The sequence below is a fragment of the Gallinula chloropus genome (assembly GCF_964237585.1).
Source record: "Gallinula chloropus genome assembly, chromosome: 4".
In the NCBI taxonomy this organism is placed as follows: domain Eukaryota; kingdom Metazoa; phylum Chordata; class Aves; order Gruiformes; family Rallidae; genus Gallinula; species Gallinula chloropus.
This window is the reverse complement of record NC_140088.1, coordinates 86,435,441-86,445,619: the sequence shown is the minus strand read 5'-3', so window position 1 is coordinate 86,445,619 and position 10,179 is coordinate 86,435,441. Positions and strand designations below refer to the sequence as shown.

The 10,179-nt window shown below is 34.7% G+C and overlaps 1 protein-coding gene across 3 annotated transcripts in view; it reads right to left on the bottom strand.

Moving 5' to 3' along the window:
• Positions 1-3,611: 3,611 nt before the first annotated feature.
• CTNNA2 (catenin alpha 2) overlaps positions 3,612-10,179 on the bottom strand; it is a gene marked incomplete at both ends in the record, with an annotated part of 407,127 nt that continues 400,559 nt past the window's right edge. For all 3 annotated transcript variants that reach the window (XM_084262814.1, XM_084262815.1, XM_084262816.1), the window contains one exon: positions 3,612-3,899. In XM_084262814.1, coding sequence (XP_084118940.1) covers positions 3,612-3,899 — 288 coding nt within the window. The remainder of the gene's footprint in view (positions 3,900-10,179) is intronic.

The window sequence follows — 10,179 nt, the reverse complement described above, 5'->3', positions numbered from 1 at the left end:
ATTTCCATTATAAGCCTTTAGTTTATATTCATACTGGGGGCTTCATTTTAAAAAAAACCTACCAAAACCCAAAAAATGCACCACCACCACCACACTTGATTTTTTGCTTAAAAATGCCATTGAGATCTACATTTTTATATGCAGAAATGTCATTTTAAACCTATAAATATACAGCCTCTTTATTAAACTCAAGTTTCAAAGAGACAAGGAAAACTTCTTTTGGCCAGCTCTCATGTGGAGATTTAAAACAATGTCCTAGATACAAAAATATTGACCCAGTATTTTTGTATTTGTAGGATTGTTTCCCACTACGTTTCCACACCTCTGTTGAAAATGTAGACCTGAAGTATCGATCGGTATTTCACACTATAAGGACAAAGTAGCAAAAAAAAAGCTGGATCAAAGTGAATCTGTGCTGAGTTTTATCCCCTGCTTCCTTATTGTCAAAGCGTTTGTTCAACTTTAAGCATATAAATACTCTCATTTATATGCAGCCAAGCACTTAAACTAATGTATAAATTCAATGATGTAATTGAGATCACTGGGGATTAAGGATAAGAAAGTGCAATGTATGAGCAATGTACTAAGTTATTTTATTACACTCAGGTTTCATTTCTTTGACCCATCCAAAACCTCTATTCCTTTGTAGTAATATGCCTTGCTCAGTAGCTCCTTGACCTCGAATACATATTCAGCTATTTTAACTCTTCTCACTTTGAAAGTCTTAATTTAAGAAATAAACCAGTAAAGGAAAAAAAAACCCTTCTTATGAATGCTATCTTAAAGTTCTCAGGCTTTCTGTTTTCTCTGACTTCTTAATTCAGAAACTGGCTGCTGTTCTTGCTGAAAAAGTATATTATAAATTGAAATATTCTGCTAGTCCTTTTACCATACATTATTAAGATGGGAGACTCTTACCTTTAGTGTCTCTTTATATGAAAGCAATTACACACTTACTAATCTTTCTCATGTTTCCACGTACATTTCCATCCTACACCATTTCTTCTTTCAGATGAGTTGATTAAAAAACAATATGTGAAATATTCAAACAGACACATCCTTGATGCATAGAATCATCCAGTATTTTCCTCTTGATATATTAAATATCTTTTCATCAATCATAATATTCCATTGGCTTTACTACATGATTTGAGCACTGAACTGGTATGTTCTGGGGTGTTGGTGTTTGGTCGGGACGGGGGGGTTGTTGGGGTTTTTTTTGTTGTTTTTTGTGGGTTTTCTTTTTGTGTTGTTTTTTTTTTTTTTTTTTGTTGTTGTTGTTCTTTTCATATGCATTATTTTTCATTTATCAACCATAGATGGGCTCCCTCAAAAGGCAAATAATTCAAATACTGCAGGTGAACTAAGTTGCCCAGTACCATTCTGGGTTTTACCTTCACAGTCTCAAACTTTCCTTATCAATTTGCAGACACCGTAACTATTTGATTGGATGACTGATAATCAGTTCCTTCTATTACAATCTTCCTCTTTAGCCATGAAGCCTTCATTAGGGAAGACCCTACAAGATATGTTCATAGATGTCATTATCTGTATGCTTGCTTCTAAACATCTCTAGGTTTGAGATGCTTCTTAGAGCAACAATAAAATTTTCAAGCAACCATTCAGTTAATCCATCACAGTTTTACACCTAAACACTTCTGAAGTAGTGCTGTGACTTTTATTTCTGGTCAGCTGACTATTTTCTTTTTCCATGCACTATACTGGGGCATTTTTATTTGTCTGTTATTTGCTGTTCTTTCTTTAAACTCAGGATCCATCTATTGTCTCCGTAATTTCATCCGCAAAGATCCCAATTACTTTTAGGTAGCTTATTGGTACCCCAAGTAGTGACAGCCTATGTCACACTACAGGACATTATAGAGAAAGCTCTTCAGGGACTTCCCCACATTGTCTAATGTACTTTGATCACACTCTCCAGTTCTGGTTGGGGAACCTTTCATCATACAGTACAACTAAGGCAAGCAAAAATAGTAATTTCCTGAAAGGCCGCTGAGAGTACATTTCTTTATAAAGCCTGTGTAGGAGGGCAATAGAACAAAATTTAGTACTTTGCTATAATGAGAAATAATTCAGCGTATCTGAGACGGGCATCCAAACCTCTCTCAAAAACTCTGTAAGGCATATACACATCATTTATGGTGTACCTCACTGTTTATCACAGTGTTTCAAATCCCTTATGAGGTCAAGAACACCCTCTTGTTAGTATTTAATTGTATAAATTAACTGTATAAATGCATGTTCATTTTATTTTCATATATACCAAGAATGTTTTATAAAAATAATACGATCTCACTAGCTAAGCCAACTGCTGGGGCCAAAAGGGAATAAAAGTAAATAATTTCTTCACACAGTGATTTTTATACAGGTCTATAGAGTCCGGCACAATAGATGATTTCCAAGGTTCTGAGATGTCAACCTTATAAGCCTAATAAATTGAGTTATGTTTATGCTGTTTCATAGGTGTTATATTAAATCAATGTCATCCCACACTTGACAGATACATCTTACGTATTGAGATTTAAATCTCTCTCATATTTAAACTCTGGTTTTGACCCACTGACCATGTTTGGCTATCCTTGTTATAAAAAAAATCAGGAAATGAATGTAATGTCTTTCCTTCACAAAAAAAAAAAGGGAAGCATAAAGCAAAATGAATCACTGTCTAGTTCAACTATGATGCAGGAGATATATGTACATTAAAAGAGACGAGACATTGAAGATTCCAAGGTTAAATGAGTTTATTTAGTTAGTGGTTACAATGGTATGTCAGATACCTGTAATCCAAGCTACACTTACATATTTGCCTCTAAATTCTCACACTGTCAGTTTCCGTGTCTCTAAACATTCCACCACCAGGTCTTCTATTACTAATATTATAATAATAATCATAATAATAATCATGATATAAAAGGCAATGTCAATCACCATATTGTGCTTCATACTCCACCATAAGGAATTCAATTGGCAAAAGTAAACCTCTGGTCATATTAATGGGATTAATTGAAATGTGAGCAATCATAACACTACTAGAATATAAAGAACAAAATATGGTTTAAAAGAAGCATTTTTAAGATTAATTAGTTTGTATCTGTTTTAAAAATTCACATACTATAATGAAGATGACTTAAAAGTTATATCATTTAATTATTGGGCCACACATTTAAGCATATTGGCTAGTACATTTTTGCACTGGAACAGAAGCAATACAAGCTTTATGGTCTACCATTACAATTCCTTTTTTTTTTTTTTTCCACTTAATATACCTGCCAACCTAATGTTTCTTGCATGCATAAAAATTTCTGGGTTTAGACTTGAATTTATTATTTAATCCACATGTACCCCTGTGATGCAAATTCTTTGGCCAATTAAATGCTCTAGTTTAGTTTAAAAAGTAAGCTTGGAGTAAGTCCATTTATCATCAGAAGAAAAATGCCCTAAATTTTTGGCATTGCAGAAAGTTAGTTACTTCAATAGAGTCTCAGGTTGCATGCAAATTGACACTGCTTCCCCCCACCCCATGCCAGACGCATACAAGTCGGCAGGTATGCATACAAAAAGAATATAAAACCCTCCTGGTAAAGCTTAGTGGTTTAGAATGAATCCATAGCTTTAAATTCACTTAAGGCCTGTACAGGGGAAATATGTTTCTTCTGGGACCCTCTTCTCACCCTTGTCTGGTATTCTTCTGGTTTTTCTCTCTTTACTAGAGGTTTCTTCTCGGGGGCCTTCATCTTCCAAGATACAACTGGTGAGTTCACTGCAGCAGTACCATAGACCTTCTGATATTTAGTAGAAGCCACATATGATGCTTTCACTGTAAGGACCACAGCGTTCATCAGATTTTTAGCTGCCTGGATGAGAGAAGTGGCACTGTCCAGCTATGAATAGAAAAGAAAATGAAATACAGCAAGGTTACTTCATGACTGGATCACTGGAGCATTTCCTGAAGTGTGTGGATACTTCCAGATCTCATTAAAGATGTAATGAATCCTCTCCCTCAGGATTAATCTAATTGTAGTAACAATTTGTAGTAGCAAGCACCAGCAACACCATGCACTGAACTGTAAAGGTAAGACAGTGGTACCTCACATTAAATATTTAAAAAAATTCAAAGAAAATGCTTGTTTTGGCTTTTTTCTTGCTGTTGATTCTTTTCCTATGGGTGAAGAAGTTGCTGCTTTAAAAAAAAACCAAAAAAACCCACCCATGACTTCTCACACAAACCTTTAAAATTTTACTTTTACATGTCAGATACCACAAAACAGGTCAACAGGGATTTTTCCAAGTGTTCAGCTTTGTTCTAATTACTCCTATTAAGCCCAGAATAACATCCCCACTGATGTCTATAGGAACAGTATGAGGCCAGTGCTGAGCTTGTTAGAGAATTCCATCTGAAAAGATGAAAGAAGATTTTGAAACCCCTGAAGAAATAAAAAGATGAAACAGTTAACTGCAGGTTTTTGTAGCTACTGTAATATTTGAGCTAGTTATGTTCACAAGGAATCTTACTTTATGATTAGCAGGCTACTCGTACATACATATACCTTTGTGTTGCTCCCAAGCAAGAGTCTGACTGAGGTTCCTGGGTCCTCTGGATGTTCTCACACCCAGTTGGCTTTAAGAACTTTATTGAACTTCAAACCATTGGGACTTCCAGTCAACAAGCTTCCATCATACAGTGAAATCAAGTACATATTCCTGGCCAAAGTTTTCAGAACTTTTTAAGTACATAATGGGACTTCCACAGCAATATCGTATATTCCAAAATCTGAATTAGGCACTTGCCAAATCCAACTGAACATCCTCAGATTAGTAGGTACTAAAATACACCCAGCTTACTCTTAGGATGTTCCCTTTCCCAAAATATTGAAAAAGTAGGATATGTCTTTGTGAGAAAGCTTTTCGGTTGTATCCAGGAAGCTGCCTCAAACCTTTATGAGTTTTCATCAAATTGTAGGAATAATTTTGAAAGTAATATTATTTTAACTCTTTAATTTCAACCCACTTGCTCAGTAAGATCTTCTCTATTTTTTAATCAGCACAAAAGTCTTGTCTCCCATAATTTTTTTCCTTCTCCATATTTTGGGAACATATGACTTCCTAAGATGAATTCTAAGTAAGGTAATCAGGATAAATACTCATAAGACATTAACAAAAACCATATAATACTTCACCTCAAGTATTTTTAATCATTAGCACAAGTTCAGAAGAAACCTCCTTCTGAAGTGTCAGTTGCTGATGTAAACAAGAACAGACATTACAGAAAGCTTGTGTCTAGAACAACATTAAGCTGTAGACTTACCTATTATTTTTTATTTCCTCAGCTGTAGTCTTATACCCATTATGATTCATTAAATACATAGACAGCTACATACAGTAAGGTGAAAAGCAGAAAAGCATTTTAATGATTTTCACGTACTTGGTGTCGTTCCCTGAAATGAATAGTTAATTGGCTGCCCCCAGTAAATATTTTTCCTCAGGACTAATTTGTATTTTCTGTTAGTAATAGAAACTAAGTTAAAAGATGGAAAATTACATTATATAGCAGAAACATGATGGTTCAATACTGAGTAATGAAATATAATTCAGTATAGTGTTATTCTACAACCACACTGCTGCATGATTTATAAGGCAATCTGTATGTTTGTTGGCAAATAACAGATCATACTCTATTAAATTAGGATATTCTAATTTACTGCAGAGATCTACAATCAAGCATTATTCATTGTTAAATGATTCTTTTTGAAACACTGGTGGATTGATATTGAATATAAAGTGATACTGTCAAATAGAATTTAAGTCATAATGAACGTGGATAAACTGACTAGATCAAGCCTATATTGCACATTCCTGAATTAATTCTATTTGTTGAAGTTTTCTAATAGCCTCACATTTTCCAGCATTTGTTTATGAAAAGAGTTCTGGTAGCTATTTTACATGGGACATATATTTAGGAACAGAATGATTAAAGGAAGCATTTTGAAATGAGAAGCCACCTAAATTAGATACTTAAAGCCATACAGAGGATGCAATCTACATCTTTAAACACATCGGCAATTTTATGGACTACATCGACAAAGGTGCACAGGAGCATGTACTTCTGGAGGATTGGATGTGGATTGCAATGACGGCTTTTAGAAAAGCATATCACAGATTTTGATGCCACTTTAATTACCTTTGGTTTCAATCTGCTGTTCCAGTAGATAGGAGTTCCCTATTTTCACCGTTATCAATCACACTTTAACATGCAGATATTTTGTCCCTGCCCTTAATCTCCATTCATGATGTAAAATGCTTTCACTTCTTGGAATCAGAAAAGAGACATAAAAACCTCAGAACAGTATCAAGCTATGAGTGTTCTTCAAAATCTGCTGGTAGCCATCCCAGCTATCCAATCTGGCTACCTAAGCACTCCCAGTGATTTTCTTATTGCCTCCAACTTCTTGCTTGTATTATGGCTCAGTAAAGAAGAATTAAAACGAATGAACATTATTTCAACTAACATTTAGATCTTCCTAGAGCACTGTGTTACTTCAGGTTTAAGCTGTGTTTCATAATCAGCAGAGGTACAGTGCCATAAAACTGGAATGAGGCACCAGTGAATCAAGCCCTGGATACATTAATTCCTTATAAAATCTGGGCACAGAAACATGTGCACTTTTCCAAACAGATAATGTTAATAATAATAATTTAAAAAAAAAATTAAAAATTAACACTTCAAATAAAATACCACTAGGAAATTATTGCACAGTGCAGAAGGCAAACTTCACTCTCTAGCAATGGTTAGGGAATTACGAATATAACGATAGCTTGCTGTGGTGACAGCCAACAGAGCCTTTGCCTTGCTACACAAAGTAATAATGTTCTGCTACTTAGATCTCTTTGCAAATACATTTCCTTCCATTTAGGAAAAAAAGCCTTCTTAAACATAAGACATAAATTTAGGTTATTGGCCCATAAAATTCCAAGAATAAAGAATGCTGGTGAAAATTCAAAATCCATAAAGAGCCTAAGAATCACTGCACTGGAGCCGGACACTTACCCAGGTTAAAAATGCCATCTGCCCAGGGAAGACAAATATCACTAAGAAAAAAAAATTATAATACTTTGCTACAAGCTAACTTTGTAATAAGTGAATGCAAAGTTAGAACACTGGGGTAACAGAGACTATTATCTGCCAAGAAGATAATTTCAGAGGTTTCTTCCCCAAAAAATGCATAAGGTGTCGAGGAGTTTTTGATTGGCTCATAAGCCGTGCTGCATTTTTCCTGCAATATATGCAGAATTTCTTGCTGCTTTTACACATACACATAATCTAAATAACATAACCAGCAATTACAATACCTAAAGAGCTCAAGAAGCAGAGAGAGAATAAAGCTGAAAAATCTTCTCATAAAGTAAACAGTAAAGCAAATAAAAAGAGATACTGTCCCTGTGTTGTTGCATTATTGTAATGGGAAGAATTACATTAGTTTTTACAAAGGAGAAAATTTATTTCTTCGTATTTATGATCCGAAATATACCACAAAATTAAAGGAAATAGAGAAAAAAAATCTTTATTTCCAGTGAGCAAAGATTTTAGAAGAGCTGGTTGCTTAAAAATGTTCTATGTCATTATTTTTGATTTGAATAAACCTTGAAAAATGGGGGAAGATTTCAAAAGAATTAAACATAGTTCCTAATCTTGAAATACTTGAGCAGGACAAATATAATGACCTATGAAACATAGGCCAGTTCAGCTGACAGCACTCCCAAATAAAATGATGCAATATCTAAATACAAGGAGGAAAGACACCATAAATACAGGGAGGAAAGAAATACAGATAATGACAAGCAAAAGGTTTTATGGGTAGAAATATTTTCAAAGTAACTGACATAATTTTCGATGTGATTAAACTTTGGGTGGTTTAAAATAATTACCTTAAAATAACTGAACCTTTGAAAGGTGTTTTTCTTGGTACTACATGACAAAAAACCCCCTCAGCTGATACAAAATTAACAAGGCACATAAAGAATGACTCCAAATTATCTAATAGCTAAGCTTCCAAATGTATGCATACACAAAAAAAAAATCATTGCTAAACAGTGACCTTTGTAGTAAGCTCTTGAAGAAACCATTTGTCAGCTTCATCATTTAGAAAAAAAATCTCTTAACTGATTAAATTTGCAGATAACATAAAAATTGGGAAAGAGATCAGCCATACAGAGGGCAAGTGGTTGATATCTAATAAGCTGGTGAGAGTCAGAAATGTAAATTTCAGTGTGGCCAACTGATACCTACTGCAGCTGATACCTATCTATACAATAAGGAGCACTTTCCTATGCAGAATCCTAAGCAATCTCTCCTTGAGTATACAAAAGAGGAAGACACTGATGATATATTATTCTCCTATTCAGTTTAATGTGCCCACAGTTGTGGAATACTAAGTCCTCTTCTCAATGCAAGAACAACACCGAGGAACTAGAAAGTATTTAAAGAACCCCAAGAACAAAAAATATTTCTTATGGGAAACATTCACTCAGCTTTATTTTTTCAATGATTAAAAAATGAAACAGAAAGCTGATAATATTTTAAGTTCAATAGATTAGACAAAGATATAACAGAACTTAATGGCTGAAGGGTGAAGCAGGTCATTTGAGTCATTAATTAGCTGAAAATTTTTAGCAGTGATATTAATCACAAGAACTCATGAAAGATAATGATTCTATCTCTAGAAATTGTGAAATCAATATTGGATGTTTTTGCTTAATACGTACAATCTAGTTTAAACATAGTCATTGGACATACTTAATGCCCATTAATTTAGGGAACCTATGCCTCAGCTACAGAGGGAGACAGCCTAGATGGGTAACAAAGGCCCATATTGACCTTGAAATGTAAAAATGAAAAAGATCAGTATTTAGTAATTATAGATAAACAGAGTTCAGTCTGGTTTACTTTGAACAGATCAGAAGGAGCAACTGACATTTAACATGTTGAAAAAAAATCTGTATCCCTTTGTATACTCTTGGCTAAGACTTAATTTGTGTGCCTTTAGCAGGTAATTTATGCATTGCCAAGCCCTTAAGGCTGTGAATTCTGGGTACATTCCCTGCTTCTTCTCCTTTTCAAAGCAAGTTCATACTTTCGTGGATAGGTACAGTTGCTGTTACCACAAACCAAAAGTGAACAAACAGCCTCTAGAACAACTAATGTTTTACGAAGCAATTTTGAATCTGGGTGAATCTGGAATATAATTTTCCCAGATTATGTTTTTATGTAACAGAACATTTTCCTTTCAGCTGTGCCTAATAGTAAATGTCCAAAGCCATTTTTCAGACCTTTACTTGATAACACACCTAAGGTTTCTGCTAGGTATGGTTCAGTTGTGAGAAAACTACCCTTTCAATTTGAAATTCTGTAACAAACAAAAGGTCATTATTTGGAATTAAATGTGGTCACAATGCCGTTAAAAATGGATGTGTGGCTACGTAGAGAACGCAGGGTTCTACTCCTCTTTTCCTAGCTATTTTCACACTCCTTATATACACATTTTACTCCTTTATACACATCTAATACATTCTGGGGGTAAGTCCTGTTTTACAGGTGACATATCAACAGGAAGCACACAAGTATACCAAGAACTATGGGTATCTTCTGTCTTCTATGGGCAATTGTCATTTTAAACCACACATTTAATTTACAAGGTCAATAGGTTACTGTTTTATGTCAGTTTGAAAATGAGAAAGGACATAAAAATACTCCCAATAGTGTCATTCCCAATAAGAGATGACAGACATAATGCATGGATTTGTAGACATTCATTTATACAGTTGAATTACATATCCCAGGCTATTTTAGAAAAAAAAATAAAAGAACTAATCACAGAGTCACAGAACAACTAGGTTGGAAAAGACCTTTGAGTCCAACTGTACCTGTCCTCCATTAAACCATATCCCCAACTAAACATGTCATCTACCTCTTTTAAATGCATCCAAGGTCAGTGACTCAATCACCACCCTGGGCTGCCTGTCCCACCGCCCGATAAACCTTTTGGTGGAGATTTTTTTCCTAATGTCTCATCTGAACCTGCCCTGGTGCATTTTGAGGCCATTCCCCCTCATCCTATCACCTGTCAGTTGGGTGATTTGGATAGCCCAGTTCATTTGCTTTGAGAA